We start from the raw sequence: 21,855 nt of genomic DNA on the forward strand, positions 1-21,855 counted from the left end.
TACCCCGCTCTCCCTCAGTGACATGAATGAGTATATTTCATGATTTCAAATGTTAAGAAATCAGAAGCCAGGCTTTTCATCATTTTATTGTACAATTTGTATCATGTTAAATATTAGCCACTATCAGGGGCCACCGTCAATAATACCCACGTACATTTATAACGGCCACTTTAGTGTTAGTTTTCTTCAATTTGTAGCTTACATTTTGCATCATTCCATTCCGTCTACCTTTCTTTTCTCTGTCACATCTGTGTAGTTGTCCCTGAGGGTCGCTAGCATTAGTGGATCACATTAGGCTAGCGTTGGGCTAGCGTTGGGCTAGCGTTGTGCAATAATTTGGGACATGTAGTGAGCTGAACATTATTATGGGTGACAGTTTTCATCACTACATTCTACACCAGAAAGTTGGTCGGCCGTCTTTGATGTCACGTAGGTCGATACATTCCTATGTTTTCATATATGAAGCACTTTTACAAAAAGTCCCACTGTACATAACATCATTACTAAACTTTAGACATACGAGTTACCGCATCCAGTCTCGGGGACGGCTAACTCTGGAAATTCCTTTGGTCTCTACAGTTATGTAAATCAGCTTTTAGTGTTTTTGAACCTTATCTGTGGAACCATCTTCAGAATGTTCTGAAATGTGATGTTTTGGCGCCTCTAAGCCAATTCAGAACTCTGAGGGCCTTTTTACTGATGAATATCTTTGTTTTTCATGACCGTGTTTTTCTTTCTGTTTGCATTTTGAATTTAGATGTTGATGTATGTATTTTCTGTCATATACAGTGTATATCATTCAGGGCTCATCTGTAAAAGAGACCTTGGTCTCAGTATGACTCCCTGATCAAATAAAGGTTACATTTTTTTTTTTAAAGTGTGTGTATTTGTAGCGTATATAGATTTGTGTGTATTTTGAATGCTGCACAAAATAAATGTCCAATGTAAATAAAATAATGTCATATCAAATACTGCACCTGGTCCATCTTTTCAGGGGTGGAGAGCAGAGAGAGCCACTCCAGTTTCAAGTGTAGCTTCCCCGTGGAGACTTCTTCCAGATCAAACCACTAGAACGACAGGATGTTCAAGGGTGCATTTCAAATGGCACCCTGTTGTCTTTATGGTGCACTACTTTTCACCAGGGCTCTGGTAAAGAAGTAGTGCACAATATAGGGAATATGATGACATTTGGGACCTACATACCCTAAATCTCAACAGAGTAAAGTAGTGAGTGAATCACACCAACAGGGATGGCCATCTCCCCAGACGTAGTGTAGGAGTGATGGATAACAACAAAGTATCTTCAAATTGACAAAGGCAGGATATTATAGTAAGGCAAAATCGCTATCCAAGTGCAGAACTGAAGACAAGCCTCTTGTTCTATTTTCATTATTTTTTTCTTATTTTAACCACATGAAAAAAATGATGAAAAAATATATCGGATCAGTGGGTAGATTTACCTCATCGACCTTCTGCTCTTTGTGGAGCTCCGTCATATCGATCATCAGGCTGCAATCGAAGTCACAAAAGATTGGATAAGAAATCAGTAGGTAGGATTAATCACAACAGAAGCCAAATTGATTCACCGATACAGCATGTTGGCACTCCGACCCAGTCAGGGTCCAATAGGGCTCCACTCAAAAGTAGTGCAATGCATTGGGAATAGGGTGCCATTTGGGACGCAGACCAGCACACCTTGAAAGAGAGAAGAGACACATTAAAGTATCTGTGATGTACTAAGTATCTGTCATCGGTGTACAATAGTCACATTAGGAGTTGGGACAGAAGCTCTGCTTCTTGGGCCTCATCCCAAGGGGATAGCATAGCTTTGGTCCAACTCCTCATGTGACTATTGTACACCGACCACAGATACTTTAGTACATCACAGATACTTCAATGCGTCTCGTCTCTCTTTCAAGGGGCCACCCTTCACTGTGACATATAAGGAGGGAAGTTTTTTGGTGAGAAGATAGATGCTAAGTCTCCGATCGTTCTGCTCCAGGGCGTCACGTGCGGTTTGCTAGCGCTGAAGGCTCGGCATCAGCAAGCCGCACGTAACACTCTGGGCCAGAGCTAAGTTTTTGATATATTTTCGGCTAGATAAGATCATTTGCTTGATATTGGATACAATAACTCACAATGCAGAGGACTAATAAGCCGTGTGAGCATGGGGTGATAAGAAAAAGACACACTGTAATTCATTTCCTGTTGTTTTTAACGGTAACTTACAGGCAACTGGCTACCTGTAAGTTACCGTACAGTATAGTATATCACTTGCACTTCTAGAGGCCTTAACAAAGGTAGTGATGGGACGACTGATCCCGTAGCCTCGATGCAGTTTTCAAAGCACTACTGATTCGACACAACGTACCGATGCTTGTAACTAAGTGACAATACCACGTGATGATGATGACGACGGTTGAAGCTTTGTACGTCACACTACCATCAGCCTGTAGAGCAGTGGTGAGTGAGTCTCTTGTCTTGAATCCCCATGAAGACGTGTTTATTTGTGTAAGTAGTTTTCTTGGAAACACTGGCTACGCTGTACTACTAACTTTTAAATTATGAGTTTCGATAGGCATAGGCAGTTTTTCTTTTATTTAACATCCTAAATCATGCAATGGAGCCAACTTCTTTTTGTAAATGTTTTTTGGTATATAAAAAAAATAAAAAATAGGTTGCTAGTTTCAAAGCATAGATGGAAAGGTTCAAAGAAACATTACCACTACTTTTTTTTTTTAACCGTGTGTTGCAAAATGCGAGATCCCACTGATTTAGGTACTGTAAACTGAGCTACCATTTAGGCACTACACACCGAAGACAATCTAAGTCAATTGGTAAATAAAGGTGTCCAGTAGAGGTCGGTGTTTGAAAGCAACTTTGCGTCGAAGAACGCATCAGCACCGCGGCGAAAATCAGTGTGATTTCGCATTTTGCAATGCATAAAAAAGCATGTGATCTGATCAAAAGAAGCTTCGGATGTCATTGATTACATGCTTTTTTGAGCCGTGTGTCCCTGAGCAGCAGATGCCATTAATGTGCACTGTGCTAAAAGTAGTAATGAACCTATTTTTGACCAAATTGGCTGGCAAACCGTCAGGAAGCTTAGTTTCTTCATAACTAGCTTAAAAGCTCAGATTAATGAACAGCTTTTCAGAACAATTTGGTGTAAACCCTAAAGCCTTCAGAAAGTCTCGGTTTCCCATCACTAAACAAAGGCATCCAACCTGGCAGTGACTATAGGGCAAAACAGACCAAAGGAGATGGCAAATACTCAACCATTAAAGGTTTAAGACTTAAATTGGTACAGCACTCTCACTAATGGGTGGCACAAACGTCGCCTCTTACAAGGCAAGCCTCAAAATATGTTAATGAGCCAGAAACAACAATAACATGCACCCACTAGTGGTCAAAAGGGTTTGCCACACCAGAAATACAGTACACTACTGTATTCTGTGGGTTGGAATTACAAGTAATTTGAAATACAGCAAAAACATGTTCTCTCTTACTTTAGAGGATTTGCTTTGATTTGGTTGACCTTATGCTTCTTGTGTGTGTGGCATTCTATTTTGAACATTCACAAAAACGGTAAGTGAACTTCTACTGTATTTTACATAGCATATTTTACAGTAGTCCAAAGTCCAAAATATATCAAATTTTTTGAATATTTGTTGAATATTTTCCCACAATGTAATGTAATTTATGCTAATCCATTGTATTAAGCTTGTACAGTAAGATACAGTTCACAAACAGTCATTTACCTTGAAAATAACAGGATGGTTTTACAGTGCAGGATATGAGCTTACCTCCCCAGGAAATCATCTTTGTCTGGGTCCTCATCAAACAACTCAATCTCCAGATGTTGGCCTGAGTGCTCGTATACCAGGGCCTGACAAGGATAAGGACAAAACTAAATACAATCTCAGATACAGTAGTTTACATCGAATACAACCAAAGGTAAAACATGACATGATGGGTAAAACAGCACGAAAGCCAAAAATAAGAGGAAATATTGGACTGTTGGAAATATGCACATGTAAGTTGTATCTGGTTCTACATACCCTATATTGCTGTCCCTGGGGTAGTTACTGTATAATATAACCATATTTTGTGGTTTTGGTGCCATTGGAAGAGTTAATTTTGTTCACCTCGTAAACTTCGTTCCATTTGGGGTGCAGACTCTCTTTGACCGTCTTGCTCTGGAATAGCTGGTTGCCAATCTGGAGGACGCCGTAGGGGTCAGACTTTCCTTTGATCAGCCCGCCTAGGAATTTATCTTTCCCCTCCAGGTCCTGAGCCTCCAAGAAGTGAATTCTCAGGACTCCCTAGTGACACACACAGCACAGGGACAATTCAGGAAACGGACACTTTAAAATAGAATACAGCGACACTGTAGCTCTTTCCAGTAGTCAATTACCGAAAGCGCCATCTTTGGCCTCATGGGTGGAAGGTTATTAATATTTTTCAGAATTTCATAATTAATCAATTATTTTTGAACAAAGAAAATCCAGTGTTTCTATGTCAAACAGTTTCGCTATATTTCAGTCTTCTGTGATGTATATCAAGTGTAATATTGGGATTTAAACTCAAAATTGAATACATTTCAACTCTATATCTGATGGTACTGGTGTCTACTTTTTTTAAGCCCATAAGGTGTATACTTTTGTTTCAAAGTAGATTTGTTTAAGAATGAGTGACCCTGATTTAGCCCACCGCGGTAAAAAGTTTTAAAGGGACAGTGCACTTTCATATAAAAGTTTGTCCAATGACTTCTGACCTCTAAAGAAGTCTTTAGTCAAGATGAAACCATGTACCACAACATCGGTTGTGTAGATCCATCTATAGGCCTCCACCACGAATTAATGGAAAAGATAAGCACTGAATAAAACCAGGAAAACCAGGGAATTAGATGATACTTAACTTTCCCATTAATTTGGTGTGAAGGCATATAGCTGGATCTACATACTGTAGAAACCAATTTCGTGGAAGGTAGTTTCATCTTGACATAAGTTACTTTTGAGGTCTATTAAATGTCCCTTTTTTGACCAGCAGGTGCCACTAGTGTACACTGTGTTGATCAAATCCTCGAGTAATTAAGCTTTTTTTTGTTGACACAATTGGCCCGAAAACCTCAAAAGCTTCAGGAAGCTTTGTTGCTCCATCACTACCTATCAGGATCATCATACATGTAGAATATTTGCTATTTATTAGGATCCCCATTAGCCGCTGCAAAAGCATCAGCTACTCTTACTGGGGTCCACAAAAAAAATCCAACTTCAAATGATGGATTTGGTGGCAGACGGATAGGCTCTGCTAATACAAACACTGTTAATTAAAAGGTTAATTTACTCAAAAACATATTTTAGTATTTTGTTTAATAGTCCATTGTTGATATGGTCCCAAAAATTGTGCGTGCCAAAATAAACAAAATCCCCCCCAAAAATGTGTTCTTCTAATTAATGTCTGAAATATGATAATGATGTATGATTAGATATAGGATAGATGAAAGGCTGCAGTACCTTTGGCATAGGGAAGCGTAGCTGAGCCAGTTCTATATCTCCCACCAGTGGGATAGTGATGCGGTTGGGCAACACCAGGTAGCTGTAGATGATGTCCTGAATCAGACTGTCTGAGAAGCCACTGGGAAAAACAAAACACAACCGAGCCCAACAATCAGTGAGTACGATTTTTGGATTAGATTATTCTCACCTAATCTCAGTTTAGCACAAAGGAACATGTCTTTTTCTGTTTTATAAGATGGTGGGAACATTGGAAGGGGTTCAAGCATGTTGTTGGGAGTAAATCCTTTGAAATGACCCGGATTTCTGCATTGATTACTCATAAAATGTGGTCTGATCTTCATCTAAGTCACAATAATAGGCAACACAATCTGACTAAACTAGTAATACACAAACAGTGGTACTTGTCACATTTTTATTGAAGACATTGAGTAATCATTCACAGTGCAGGCCTGAAAAAGTAAGTGAACCCTTGAATGTAGTAACTTGTAGATCCTCCTTTCGCAGCAAACGTCTCCCAAACGATTCCTGTAGCTGCTTATACGACTTGCACAATGTTGAGGAGGAATTCCGAACCATTCCTTCCTACAAATCTGTTTCAGTTCATCAATATTTCTGGTTTGTCTTGATTGCACAGCCCTCTTCAGGTCATGCCACAGCATCTCCATTGGGTTAAGGTCAGGACATTCCAAATTATGAATATTCTTCCTTTTCAGCCATTCTTTAGTTGATTTACTTGTGTGCTTTTGGGTCATTGTCTTGTTGCATCACCCAACAACCTCTCTTAAGCTTGAGGTCAAGGACTGCTGCCCTGACATTCTCCTGTAAAATATCTTGATACACTTTTGAATTCATTGTTCCATCAATGATTGCAAGGCGTCCAGGCCCTGAGGCAGCAAAGCAGCCCCAAACCATGATGCTCCCTCCAACATGCTTCACAGTTGGGATGAGGTTTTGGTGTTGGTGGCAGACTTTTTGTTTTAGACAGCATTGATTTCCTTGGTGGTGTCCTTCCATGAACATCAATGCTATTCCGTGTTTTTCTGATAGTGGACACATGAACACAGACTTTTGTTGTTTGTAGAGTTTTCTGGAGGTCTGTTGCTGTTACCCTTGGGTTCCTTTCTCACCTCTTTCCGGATTGCCCTTTGTGCTCTTGGAGTGATCTTCGCAGGACGCCCACTCCTAGGGAGAATAGCAACAGTCCTGAATCTTCTCCATCCTGTAGACAATTTGTCTCACCGTGGACTGAAGAACACCGAAGGTCTTCAGCTATGTTTTTGTAACCTTTTTCAGCTTCGTGCATCTCTATAATGCGTCTTCTAAGGTCCTGTGAACGTTTTTTGGATCGAGGCACGGTTCACACGAACCAATCTTTCTGGGGAAGAACAGATTTGTCAGTATCCAGGCTTTGTGTGCCTTTATTTAAAGGGCAGGGCACCTGTGCAACCCACACCTCCAATCTCATATCTTTATTCGAGACGCACTACTCCAAATAGCTTTTGTCGTTAACGCAGAGGTTTTTCCAGCCTGCACTGTGAATGATGACTCAGTGTCTTCAATAACAATTTGAAGAGTACAACTGTTTGTGTGTTATCAGTTTAGTCAGATCGTGTTAGTCTATTATTGTGACTCAGATGAAGATCAGACCACATTTTATGATTAATCAGTGCAGAAATCCAGGTCATTCCAAATGGTTCACAAACTTTTTCTTGCAACTGTAGCAGTGAGGGTGTCACTGAGCAGGAGGTCTTACAACCTAAGAAATTGTCAATGCCTTGTAAGGGAAGTCGATAGCTAAGACTGGTCTCGTAACTGCTGAGAGATTTTCTGTTAACCTTCAAGCTATCCACTCGGGTCCGATTCTGTAAACATAAATAAATGTATGAGAGGATTTAAGCAATGTAAAAATGTAAAAATGAAACCTAGATTTTTATGTACCCAATTCCTTCACTTTTTCTCTCTCTCATTTCTCTAAGGGTTCCCAAGAAACATATTTATCATTTTATCCTATAAATTTCTCTTGCAGCTGAGCAGAAAGCTAGAGCACTTCTCTAGGAGCAGATTAAGCAGAATTACAGGGAACATGATTCTCCTTTAGTATGTGATCATTCACATGTAACACGTACTCACACGCACACACACACACACACACACACACACACACACACACACACACACACACACACACACACACACACACACACACACACACACACACACACACACACACACACACACACACACACACACACACACACACGTAGAGAGCTTCATGCAGTATCAGCTGTTATTGTTCCCCTGACCTTGCAGTGGTACACAAAGCTAGGCCGTACTCCAAAAGTAAAAATAATAACACTACAATTGTCAGACAACCTGTGTTGAATAACATCAAGGGGATATGAGAGTGAGAGGGTGAGAGAGGTGGAAAGGGAAAAAGAGAGAGTGAGTGAGAGGAGGAGGAGGGGGGGGGTCTTTGGAAGGGGTGGAGGGTTTTATCTACTCTGTGACACAGTGGACTCCACCCCTCCAACATGCAGCTGGCACTGTCTATTGCTTGTGGTTGGAAGCTAGTCTCTGAGACTGTCTTTTTTTCTGCTGCCCGGGCCTGTCCTGTCCTGTCACTAACCCAGAGGCAGGCGCAGCTCCCCCCCAATCCCCTAGCCCATGAACCTAGCACATGCCACTGAGCCTCCACAAACAGGCTCACAGTGTACTGACTGCACAGATCTATTACACCCCTACAGAGAAATAGCGGTGGGGGGGATGGGCGGTTGTGCTCTGTAGAATCAGGGAGATGATTTCCATCACTGAGCTGCGGATGTGTCAACACCCGTGTCTAAATCAATAGACTGTGAGGAGGAGAGTGACCGTACCACGAAATCTTTATTAGGGACATTTTCCACCGCCACAGTAGCGCTATAAGGTTTAAACACCAGAAGGCACTGTCAACTCACAACAATATAGAAACTAAGAATTGATTGTTGATAATACAAATTATGCCCGGATCTGCAGAGATGGCAAAGGATATCTGCTCTTTGAATGCCATGAGAACATTATATTGGTCCCTTTACCAGAAGAGGGAAATCTGTTCTATTGAATCCATTGGCTTATGGAAGTCATGAATTGTGCTTGTTTCACCAGCCATCAGTGCTCTATTTATGTGTCTATGTGACTCGGATGTGTATGTTGTTGCTGTTGGTGCATTGCTCGTGAGTGGTGACAAATCCAATTTCCCCCTTTGGGATTAATTTCAATTCAATGCAAGTAGTAGCACTGCCATACCCCAGAATATGTTAAAGATAAAACAATACAAGTGCAAACTTATTAGCCAATGCGTCTTTACAGTCTACTCTATTCTACACTAAAGCTTAACAATTACTCTTAATATGCAGATCATCCAATGCACTCTTTCATGTAAATTAGCCCTAAGAAATCCCCAAGTCCCCTCCCCATTACCCCAAAATGTTAGATTTGAGAGATGTACGGATGGATGTAGAGTCTTTTAGCTACCCCAGAGAGCTGGTGGAGTGGCCCAATTTAAATATATATAAGTCAGAGATGAGTTTATAATGAAAATGACATCTTGCTCAAGCGTAAAAACCTTCTTGCTTTCTGAGCTGTGTGAGATTTTCTTTATCCCTGTCAGGCAGGCATGTGTTGCGATGAGCATTTAAATGGACTGAAAGCCTGAAAGCCTAAAAGCCGTAGGGCGATGGTCACTCTAGCTGTCGTCTAGCTGTCGTCCTCCTGCTACCTTACAAAAATGCTCCAATCACATACAACAACCCCAAGAGGAGAATACCTGCAATAAAAACCTGTAGGGGAACTAATCACATTAGTTAGGTGATTAGGTGAAAGCTTGGCCTGACAAAAGAAGGTGTCGGGTGAAGTTGCCCCTGGACGGTGATCTGGGGTCAGTTTTCGATTTTCCCCATGCAGCAAATTCTCCAGTGTTAACATCTTTTTAATTGACACTGAAAGTGTAGAGTATGTGGAGCCATATAGACACCAGAACAGTGTTAAATTAACACACTGCTTTGTGTAAAGCCTTATTCAAATATTTCGCAGAGTGCCTTGATTTTCGAGTACATTTCAGAGTTGCCACTCATGACTGTATTTGTTAGTGACAGAGACATGGTTGTTGCATTCATCCATTTTCTGTCCTGTGGATTTTACTAAGTAAGATCCTAAATGAATATGTCATCATAAGATGTTTAATAAGTAACACAATACCATACGTATTCAATAAGGCCTTATTTTTACGGCCTAGTTTTACCCTAATACATGGACCTGAAACTCACAAACATCACTTTCAACCAAAACCATGGCAATCATTATCATATTTCCCAGCATGCTGCATTGGAGGTAGATTTTTTTGTTTGTTTGTTTCAATATTTATGCTTATGCTTGTACATTGATTTATTGATTAATATTATGCTACTCAAATATAAATTACAAAAATGTTCTAAACGATATGTTATTTGGACTTATTGCACCCCTTACTGAAATGGTTGTTCCATTTTAGATGCGTTAGGTATTCTCATAACTGTCTTCTTAACTCTGGCAGTATTCTGAATACAAGTTGCAGGTGATAAAATATTCCAGAAGTTGGATATCCCCAATAGGAATTACACATCACATTGCAAGCCAGCATAATATGATTTGCAGGCCTGATGTGGCCTGTAAACCATGAGTTTCAGGCCGTTTTATATAGGCCTATATATATATATATATACAGTTGAAGTTGGAAGTTTACATACACTTACGTTGGAGTCATTAAAACTAGTTTTTCCACAAATTTATTGTTAACAAACTATAGTTTTGGCAAGTTGGTTAGGACATCTCCTTTGTGCACGACACAAGTAATTTTTCCAACAATTGTTTACACTAAGTTGACTGTGCCTTTAAACAGATTGGAAAATTCAAGAAAATGATGTCATGGCTTTAGATGCCTCTGATAGGCTAATTGACATCATTTGAGTCAATTAGAGGTGTACCTGTGGATGGATTTCACGGCCTACCTTTAAACACAATGCCTCTTTGCTTGACATCATTGGAAAATCAAAAGAAATCAGCCAAGTCTGAAAGTACCACGTTCATCTGTACAAACAATAGTACGCAAGCATAAACACCATGGGACCAAGCAGCCATCATACAGCTCAGGAAGGAGACGTGTTCTGTCTCCAAGAGATGAACGTACTTTGGTGCGAAAAGTGCAAATCAATCCCAGAACAACAGCAAAGGACCTTGTGAAGATGCTGAAGGAAACCGGTAGAAAAGTATCTATATCCACAGGAAAAACAAGTCCTATATCGACACAACCTGAAAGGCTGCTCAGCAAGGAAGGAGCCACTGCTCCAAAACATGCCATAAAAAAGCCAGACTACGGTTTGCAACTGCACATGGGGACAAAGATCCTACTTTTTGGAGAAATTTCCTCTGGTCTGATGAAACAAAAATAGATCTGTTTTGCCATAATGACCATTGTTATGTTTGTGTGTTCATTGAACACTATTCCTGTTTCTACAGTCGTGGCCGAAAGTTTTGAGAATGACACAAATATACATTTTCACAAAGTCTGCTGTCTCAGTTTGTATGATGGTAATTTGTATATACTCCAGAATGTTATGAAGAGTGATCAGATGAATTGCAATTCATTTCAAAGTCCCTCTTTTCCATGCAAATGAACTGAATCCCCCAAAAAAACATTTCCACTGCATCAGCCCTGCCACAAAAGGACCAGCTGACATCATGTCAGTGATTCTCTCGTTAACACAGAACAAGGCTGGAGATCACTCCGTCATGCTAATTGAGTTTGAATAACAGACTGGAAGCTTCAAAAGGAGGGTGGTGCTTGGAATCATTGTTATTCCTCTGTAAAACATGGTTACCTGCTAGGAAACATATGCCGTCATCATTGCTTTGCTCAAAAAGGGCTTCACAGGCAAGGATATTGCTGCCAGTAAGATTGCACCTAAATCAACCATTTATCGGATCATCAAGAACTTCAAGGAGAGCGGTTAAATTGTGGTGAAGAAGGCTTCAGGTCGCCCAAGAAAGTCCAGCAAGCACCAGGACCATCTCCTGGTGTTGATTCAACTGCAGGATTGGGGCACCACCAGTACAGAGCTTGCTCAGGCATGGCAGCAGGCAGGTGTGAGTGCATCTGCATGCACAGTGAGGCAAAGACTTTTGGAGGATGTCCTGGTGTCAAGAAGGGCAGCAAAGAAGCCACTTCTCTCCAGGAAAAACATCAGGGACAGACTGATATTCTGCAACAGGTACAGGGATTGAACTGCTGACGACTGGGGTAAAGTAATTTTCTCTGATGAATCCTCTTTCCGATTGTTTGGGGCATCCGGAAAAAAGCTTGTCTGGAGAAGACAAGGTGAGCGCTACCATCAGTCCTGTGTCATGCCAATAGTAAAGCATCCTGAGACCATTCATTTGTGTGGTTGCTTCTCAGTCAAGGGAGTGGGCTCCCTCACAATTTTGCCTAAGAACACAGCCATGAATAAAGAATGGTACCAACACATCCTCTGAGAGCAACTTCTCCCAACCATCCAGGAACAGTTTGGTGACGAACAATGCCTTTTCCAGCATGATGGAGCACCTTGCCATAAGGCAAAAGTGATAACTAAGTGGCTCAGGGAACAAAACATCGATATTTTGGGTCCATGGCCAGGAAACTCCCCAGACCTTAATCCCATTGAGAACTTGTGGTCAATCCTCAAGAGGCGGGTGGACAAACAAAAACCCACACATTCTGATAAACTCCAAGCATTGATTACGCAAGAATGGGCTGCCATCAGTCAGGATGTGGCCCAGAAATTAACTGACAGCATGCGAGGGCGGATTGCAGAGGTCTTGAAAAAGAAGGGTAATTGTCATGTAATTGTCAATAAAAGCCTTTGACACTTATGAAATACTTGTAATTATACTTCAGTATTCTCAAAACTTTTGGCCACGACTGTATATGGGTCCACAGACTCAACACTTCCATTATTTTTTACAATTTTACCCCCTTTTTCTCCCCAATTTTGTGGTATCCAATTAGTAGCTACAATCTTGTCTCATCGCTACAACTCCCATACGGGCTCGGGAGAGACGAAGGTTGAAAGTCATGCGTCCTCCGATACACAACCCAACCAAGCCGCACTGCTTCTTAACACAGCGCGCATCCAACTCGGAAGCCAGCCGCACCAATGTGTCGGAGGAAACACTGTGCACCTGGCAACCTTGGTTAGCGTGCACTGCGCCCGGTCCGCCACAGGAGTCGCTGGTGCGCGATGAGACAAGGATATCCCTACCGGCCAAGCCTAACCCGGACGACGCTATGCCAATTGTGCGTCGCCCCACGGACCTCCCGGTAGCGGCAGGGTTACGACAGAGCCTGGGCGCGAACCCAGAGTCTCTGGTGGCACAGCTGGCGCTGCAGTACAGCGCCCTTAACCACTAAGATAGCACAGAGTGTCCTTCACTCCCACCTGCTGAACACCTGCCCTCGCCATCGTTAACAGAACCGTGGGAAAACAGTGCCCAACAGGCGGGGACGAAGAAAACTGCCTACAGGTGTACGGCTAGCTAGCTACCGTTGTCGCCCCCGCCCTCTCTTCTGTGGGGTTTATCGGCCGCTGGCATCCAACATGATTGTGCATTAACGCCATCTACTGTACTGGAGCGCCCCCGCCACCCTCCTGACCTAGCTTAAAAATGTAGCAATGCAGATGCAGGAACGCCCCAAATTGCAGGCCGCAATTGCACCCTTCTCCTCTCTCTTCCTCTTCCTCCCTGACCACACCAAACAATGGATTGAACAGCAGCCATCATCTGAGGATCAGCAGTATGCGTCATTGAACAAAAGTGAGTGAGTTTGTCTTACTATGTACTTTGATTTGTTCTATAGTTTCTGGGTTATCAGACAATGTTCTTGAACTTTACTTTTGATGCTCTACTGCCCCATTGTTTGCCTACGGCTACTTAGCGTCAGCAATTGACATATTATTCATTTAAGTTTAAGCCATTTCAGTATTGCTACTTATTAGCACCCTTTTGAGTAGCATTATATGGGAAATGTGTATTGATGAATTGTGCCAGGGTAATCACAGCTTGTTGTGGATTTAGGTTTAACTGACACTTCTTTACTTTGTTCCTAGAACCATACTACATACTATTACTTCAACGTTCTCTGATGACTGACCTTTGTCAAAATAAAACTAATAAAAGTGATCAAGCCCATTGGAGGCCATCCCATTCTCACTCAAATCAGAAATACAGTCCATTTCTTACACTCAGTGGGGTTTTTTTTTACTCTGGAGAATTTGCTGTGCACTAACGGTGGTTAGAATTGGGGGAGGGGAAGCTGATCCTAGGTCTGTCGCTTGGGGAAACTTCACGCTGGAGCACAAAAGAGACGCAGTTTACTTACTTCAGCCCAGGAATGTCTAGTATATTGGTGAGGCCTGTCCAGTTGATTTCCAGAAGCTAGATAAAAACAAAAGAACGGATTTAGCTGTCTGGAAACCGGAAGAACATGCTGTACTTAGAAAGATTCATTTGCCACACCAGTGCTTTTCTTTTCACTTACTTAAGTGATCTAAAAACAAAGCCCATCATAATAAAAAAGGAAAAATGCAGAGCGGGACACCAGCCAGAAGGAGTGGGGAGATCAAATAAATGATCTTAATTGATTCAAGCACTTAACTTCATTGTTATGTGACTCAGTCATCCGAGTGAGTGACAGTGTGTTGGTGCAAATCTCTTGATGATTAAAAACAACAGATAGCGTTCTGACAATGGAGAGTGCAGCAAAGTGAAACAGAAGCCAAGAAAGCTAATTGCCTTGCCTCTTCCTAAATAAACCAATTTCATAGGAAACCTGACATTCTTTTACACACTAAAATAAGACAAGCTGGCGTGTCAACACAAGCATGTTTTTAGCTGCAATTGTGACCTAGTTTTCCCCCGAAAGTTAGCGGTAAGGCTATTTCCACCAGGCTAAGTTCACCATTGTGTGTTGAACACCGGAATCAGGTTGGTTCTACCAGGCTACCCTATAGTTTAATACTGTACTTAATTGTTTCACTTGTTTCAGCTGTCTCTTATCTCGCCTACTGTTGAAATGGGGACACACAGCCTTGTACAGTATGTATATGAGTAATACCCAGGTCACTGACACCAGAGATACCGGCCACAGATTGGACAAACACTTGACCTGCTGAAAGATTTATTACAAAAACAATCCTCTGGAACCACTTCTGTATACAGGAGCTGTTGCCCCAAACTGCATCCTATTCCCTAAGTAGATTCCCTTTGGGACCTGGTCAACAGTAGCGCACAACATAGGGAATATGGTGCCATTTGGGATGCACACGGGGTCTATTGAGTTCAGGGACTGTATAATTCCGTGGAAAGTCTCTTACCTAAAGGTTCTGTGGATATAAAGTGTTAACATTGTTAACATTGTTGGGTAGAGCAAAGGTGAACAATGCACGTTTTAAATCACACCGCGTATTTGGTAAAGGAGAGACAGCACAGCTAAGCCAGAAAAATATTTAATCTAGGAGTCAGACAGGTGGTAACTTCGAAGCCGAAAGGTATTTTTTATTCATGAGTAGCACTGACGTGTCTCTTGGCTCAAGGAATCAATTTCAATGCGTTTCTATAGTCCCCCTCCTCCCTCTCTCTCTCTCTCTCTCTCTCTGTTGCCTACATTGCAGCAGATATAGTTTTGAGCAAGGACTGATTGGAACACCGCAAGGCAATCAAAGTAGCCATTTGGTGCATCTCCACTGTATGGATTGGTACCAGTGCTTGGCCAAAATGTGTTGCATTTTGTGTTTAACGCTGGTGCTGAGACTCAAAAAAGCCGGAGTCTCACCAGTGCTGCAGTAGAGAAGCCGTATACAGCAAGTACTGTAGCTGTAAATTGGCAGAGCACACTCAACATCAGCAAAAAAAAGGTGCTGGGTTAAAAACAATCCAATTTGGATAAATGTTGGACAGAACACACATTGGGTTATTTTGACCAAGCCAGTTTGGTCACTTAGTTGGGTTATTGATGTTGGGTATTGCGCTATGAAGGCATGACTTAGTAGGGGCGTGGCTTAGTAGGGACGTGGCTTTCAAACATACAGAACAAAAATATAAACGCTGCAGGTAAAGTGTTGTTCCCATGTTTAATGAGCTGAAATAAAAGATCCCAGAAATGCTCCATACGCACAAAAAACATATTTCTCTCAAATTTTGTGCACAAATTTGTTTTACAGCCCTGTTAGTGAGCATTTCTCCTTTGCCAAGATAATCCATCCCCCTGACAGGTGTGGCATATCAAGAAGCTGATTAAACAGCATGATCATTACACAGGTGCACCTTGTGCTGAGGACAATAAAAGGCCACTCTAAAATGTGCAGTTGTGTAACACAACACAATGCCACAGGTGTCTCAAGTTGAGGGACTGTGCAATTGGCATGCTGAGTGCAGGAATGTTCACCAGGGCTGTTGCCAGATAATTTAATGTTTATTTATCCACCATAAGTAAAACTTTGTTTTAGAGAATTTACAGTACGTTCAACCGGCCTCACAACCACAGACCAAGTGTAACCACCCCACCCCAGGGGGGTGAGAAGTATTTATGTCTGTAATAAAGCCCTTTTGTGGGGAAAAACTTTCTGATTGGCTGAACCTGGCTCCCAACTGGCTAGGCCTATGCTATGCTCTCCCAGGCCCACCTATGGCTGCACCCCTGCTCAGTCATGTGAAATCCATATATTAGGGCCAAATGAACATATCTCATATGGACTGATTTCCTTAAATGAACTGTAACTCTTTGAGGCAAGCAACATTAAACCATGCATGAGAGCACCAGCTGTTCTGGACAACTGTGTGATCTCGCTCTCCGTCGCCGATCTGAGTAAGACCTTTAAACAGGTTAACATTCACAAGGTTGCAGGGCCAGACAGATCACCAAGACGCATACTCAAGAGCATGCGCTGACCAGCTGGCAAGTGTCTTCACTGATATTTTCAAACTCTCCCTGACCCAGACTGTAATACCTACATGTTTCAAGCAGACCACCATAGTTCCTGTGCCCAAAAATGCCAAGGTAACCTGTCTAAATAACTATTGCCCCGTAGCACTCACATTTGTAGCCATGAAATGCTTTGAAAGGCTGTCATGGCTCACCATCAACACCATCCTCCCAGACAACCCGGACCCACTCCAATTCGCATACCGCCCCAAAATATCCACAGATGATCCAATCTCTATTGCACTCCATACTGCCCTCTCCCACCTGGATAACACCTACGTGAGAATGCTGTTGATTGACTACAGCTCATCACTTTTATTTTTATTTATTTTTTATTTCACCAGGTAGGCCAACTTCGACCTGGCCGAGGTAAAGCAAAGCAGTGGGACAAAAACAACACAGAGTTACACATAAACAAATGTACAGTCAATAACACAAAATAAAACAAAATAGAAAAATCTATGTACAGTGTGTACAAATGTAGAAGAGTAGGGAGGTAGGCAATACACAGGCCATAGAGACGAAATAATTACAATTTAGCATTAATACTGGAGTGATAGATGTACAGATGATTGTGTGCAAGTAGAGATACTGGGGTGCAAAATAGCAAGAGGGTAGGTAATAATATGGGGATGAGGTAGTCGGGTGTGCTATTTACAATTTGGCTGTGTACAGGTACAGTGATTGGTAAGCTGCTCGGTCAGCTGATGCTTAAAGTTAGAGAGGGAGATATAAGACGCCAACTTCAGAGATTTTTTTCAATTCCTTCCAGTAATTTGCAGCAGAGAACTGGAAGGAAAGGCGGCCAAAGGAAGTGTTGGTTTTGGGGATGACCAGTGCAATATACCTGCTGGAGTGCGTGCTACGGGTGGGTGTTGTAATGGTGACCCGTGAGCTGAGATAAGGCGGGGCTTTACCTAGCAAAGACTTATAGTTGACCAGTTGGTTTGGTGACGGATATGAAGTGAGGGCCAGCCAACGAGAGCATACTGGTCGCAGTGGTTGGTAGTATATGGGGCTTTGGTAACAAAACGGATGGCACTGTGATAGACTACATCCAGTTTGCTGAGTAGAGTGTTCGGGGCTATTTTGTAAATGACATCGCTGAAGTCAAGGATCGGTAGGATAGTCAGTTTTGCGAGGGTATGTTTGGCAGCACGACTGAAGGAGGCTTTGTTGCGAAATAGGAAGATGATTCTAGATTTAATTTTGGAGTGGAGATGCTTAATGTCAGTCTGGAAGGAGAGTTTACAGTCTAACCAGACACCTAGGTATTTCTAGTTGTCCACATATTCTAGGTCAGAACCGTCCAGAGTAGTGATGCTAGTCGCGCGGGAGGGTGCGAGCAGCAATCGGTTGAAGAGCATGCACTTAGTTTTACTAGCATTTAAAAGCAGTTGGAGGCTACAGAATGAGTGTTGTATGGCATTGAAGCTTGTTTGAAGGTTTGTTAGCACAGTGTCCAAATACGGGTATGGGGAGGTTAGGGTTGGGATTTGGTAGGGGTCAAGAGCTTCAAGTTCCTCTGTGTCCACATCACTAAGGAATTAACATGGTCCACCCACACCAACACAGTCGTGTAGAAGACACAACAACACCTCTTCCCACTCAGGAGGCTGAAAAGATTTGGCATTGGCCCTCAAATCCTCGAAAAGTTTGTGCGGCCCAGTACATCACTGGGGCCAAACTCCCTGCCATCCAAGACCTCTATACCAGGCGGTGTCAGTGAAAGCCCCTAAAAATGGTCAAAGACTCCAGCCATCCAAGTCACAGACTGTTTTCTCTGCTACCGCACAGCAAGCGGTGCTGATGCACCAAGTCTGGAACCAAAAGGACCATGAACAGCTTCTACCCCCAAGCCATAAGACTGCTAAATAGTTAGTTAAATAGTTAATCAAACAGCTACCTGGACTATCTGCATTGACCCTTTTTGCACAAACTGTTTTGACTCACATACACTGCTGCTATTGTACCCCTGCAAATCAACTCAGTACTGGTACCCCGTGAATATAGCCAAGTTATCGTTACTCATTGTGTATGAATTCCTCGTGTTACTATTTTTCTATTATATATTTTTTTCTATTTCTGCATTGTTGGGAAGGGCCCGTAAGCAAGCATTTCACCTCTAGTCTACACCTGTTGTTTACGAAGCACGTGACAAATACAACCTTCTATTTTATTTCATAGGTTCTTAGGTTCTTTTCAGGAGGCATGGCTTTCAGATATTTCATTTTGGACACCAGTGAGAGTAAATGGCATTCCTGTTCATCATGTTAAGTTCTACATTTCAATTTGTAAAATATTTTTTGACATTACATATTTGAACACAAACCTAATAAAATATGTTTTTTTTAGATTATAACAAAGTAGGGAACTCATAGTCTTGTGAAAGCCTCATTAAAACTATGAACGTGTCAGTGCTCAACCTTAACATACATGTGACGACAATACAACAAATCAAACGGAATGACCTTTACTCTCACAAACGGCCAAAAACTACCTTCTGAAAGCCACACCCCTATTATCCACACCTCCAGTCTTCAAAGAAAATGACCCAACTAAATGACCCAACTGGCTGAAACAAAATAAAGTGTGTTCTGTCCACTATTTACCAAGCACTGGGTTATTTTATAACCCAGCATTTTTTTTAGTACATTGTGGGGCAACTAGAGCTTCTTCTCCAAGCAAAACATGTATCAACTAATGGAGGATCATTGAGACCACATACACAGGGACTTTGCAGCTGTGCATTGCAGCTGTGCATCAGTGATCTTGAGTAGCCTTTCTAAGGGCGTTTTCCCTCCAGTTCTCTCTGGCAACAAAGCAAGGGCTTCGCCTAATATGGTCTCCTAGTTGTGTCAGAATGTTTTATTTTATTTGGCAGTCAAGATCGAACCATTTCAGGAGGAGAATGAAAGGCCAGGCCAACTAACCGAGCCTGTATATAGCCTCTACTGTTATAGCCTCGCTACTGTTATTTTTCAATATCTTTTTTACTGTTGTTTTTATATCTTTACTTATCCATTGTTCACCTAATACTTTTTTGTTTTACTTAAAAATTGCACTGTTGGTTAGAGCCTGTAAGTAAAGCATTTCACTGTAAGGTCTACAACAGTTGTATTAGGCGTGACCGGGAGACCCATGGGGCGGCACACAATTGGCCCAGCGTCGTCCGGGTTAGGGGAGGGTTTGGCCAGCAGGGAAGTCCTTGTTCCATCGCACACTAGCGACTCCTGTGGCGGGCCGAGCACAACGCATGCTGACATGATCGCCGGGTGTACGGTGTTTCCTCCTGGGTTAAGCGGGCATTGTGTCAAGAAGCTCTCGACCTTCGCCTCTCCCGTGTCCGTACGGGAGTTGCAGCGATGGGACAAGACTGTAAACTACCAATTGGATACCACTAAAAAATGACATAAAAATAAATAAATAAATAAAAAGAATGAAGGGTTGTCCCCTTCACTGTGATGCATTCTGGAGAATATGGTATATAGTCTGTCTCCCGACATCAATGAAAAGAGGATCACTTATGATCTTTGCAATACTTTTTATCCTTTACCTCAACATTTCCTCTATAAAATGTGCATAGCTGTTTTCCCATTTTTAGGATGACAGATAACAGAGATATATATAGCATGCCCAACAGTTGCTGTTCCAGAGTTTGTGGTCTGCTCTCACGGCACCACGTAACAACACTGTGATATACAGTCTAACCACTACACACTCTCCTCCTGCTTCCCCTCTCTGCTGTCTGCTCTGAGGTTGGTGTAGGCAGTGATAAGAAATCCACCAAAGTAGGACTAGCCTGATCTGTGTCTATTTAAGGCTCCAGTGTCTCCAATGGGGACTGGTATTTGACTTAAATCGGCCAAATGTTTAGGCAGAACAGGGGCCTGGAGGCTCAGCACTAGAGGAAGGAAGACAGTGATAAAATACCTATTGTCAAACAACTGTCCCGTTAGCAGCTGACGATGCAAGTGGCCTGAAATCCAAATGGTAGAAAGAGAAAGTGTGTACAAGGTACTAGAACTTACAGGTTTTTTCAGGAAGAACAGGGACAGAGCTCCGACAAGAGGCATGTCGCCTAGCAATGGCTCCATGACTACTCTCAACACTCCATGGAGCTGTGAAACACAAAAGAGGCATTAAGATAAACACACTCGCTCGCAGAGATAAAACAGAAACACACACACAAGACACAATGTTAAGGTAGCTTTCAGTATCATGGAACTAACACTCTGCAGCTCCTTGACCCACCTAATAAGCTCTATGGGAACATTCCAGAGCGGAGGCTTGGACATTACAAAGATAGCCCCCCTCACTGTCATTATTATCAGGCCAACATAGAGCAGTTATGTTATGTCATCCTCAACTTGCTAAACAAATATTGAGCTAATAATATCTCTCAAAGACTAGAAGGTTGTTTAAATGCTGATTTATTATTATGTTGACAAATAAAAAATTCACACAAATAGAAGTGGTAGTTTTAATCATAAGCATGGTGTTTCCAAACACCTCTATGATGTGCTGTGAGTATGAGAAATCGGAGCTGGTTCAGTATCGTCAGCCTGGTCTCATACACTAGATGTAACATAGTAAACGTAAATCCGGGCCATCAAATGAGTATAATATGTTACGTTTGGTATGGTTACATGAGACAGAAGTTTACTTAAGGCAAAAACTAAAGTGGGGTGGTTGGTCAGGGTGGATGAGTGGGCGTACAACGCGAATGTCGATCAACCCAAAGGTTGGGTGTAGGAATTTCATCACGGACAATTTTGCATTTTAACTAATTAGTAACTTTTCAATTACTTACTACCTTTTTAGCTACTTTGTAACTACTTAGCATGTTAGCTAACCCTTCTCCAAATCCAAACCTTAAAGGTCCTGAACAGTAATTGTGAAAAGTATTACCAGGAAGTTTGAAAAGACAGGGTGAGTGGTCAGGGAGCTTATACTCATGAGCTCACCTTGACTGACAGTGTTTGTAATGCCTATGTCAAGCAACTTGGATGCAGCGAGCAGTGTTGCAGTAAAAATAATCTCAAGCTAATTTGGTGATACACAAAGCAACTTAAACGACAATGAAATTGCATCACTGATATGCATTTTTTTTGTATATACACATCTCCCATTTGGCATGTCTCTTGTGAGGTGGTTCACAGCAGCACTGATGGATGTGTTGACTTGACAACTGCGTCAGAGTTTTGAATGACCCTTCCCCCCCTTTTGTTCCATGCTGGCTGAAGAACAAGCCAGTAACTAGCTAACACCAGACACAGATGAAGACCTAGCTAGCCAGTAACT

The 21,855-nt window shown here is 42.1% G+C and overlaps 1 protein-coding gene across 3 annotated transcripts in view; it reads right to left on the reverse strand.

Annotated features, from left to right (window-relative positions):
- The window catches only part of esyt2b (extended synaptotagmin-like protein 2b), a 47,931-nt gene that overhangs the window by 18,455 nt on the left and 7,621 nt on the right, over positions 1-21,855 (reverse strand). For all 3 annotated transcript variants that reach the window (XM_035760662.2, XM_035760652.2, XM_035760644.2), the window contains exons 6-12: positions 20,583-20,672; positions 13,951-14,006; positions 5,520-5,640; positions 4,149-4,325; positions 3,807-3,889; positions 1,461-1,509; positions 978-1,067 (exon numbers count right to left, since the gene is read on the reverse strand). In XM_035760662.2, the coding sequence (XP_035616555.1) occupies positions 978-1,067; positions 1,461-1,509; positions 3,807-3,889; positions 4,149-4,325; positions 5,520-5,640; positions 13,951-14,006; positions 20,583-20,672 (666 nt within the window). The remainder of the gene's footprint in view (positions 1-977; positions 1,068-1,460; positions 1,510-3,806; positions 3,890-4,148; positions 4,326-5,519; positions 5,641-13,950; positions 14,007-20,582; positions 20,673-21,855) is intronic.

The sequence above is a fragment of the Oncorhynchus keta genome, chromosome 4, assembly GCF_023373465.1.
Source record: "Oncorhynchus keta strain PuntledgeMale-10-30-2019 chromosome 4, Oket_V2, whole genome shotgun sequence".
In the NCBI taxonomy this organism is placed as follows: domain Eukaryota; kingdom Metazoa; phylum Chordata; class Actinopteri; order Salmoniformes; family Salmonidae; genus Oncorhynchus; species Oncorhynchus keta.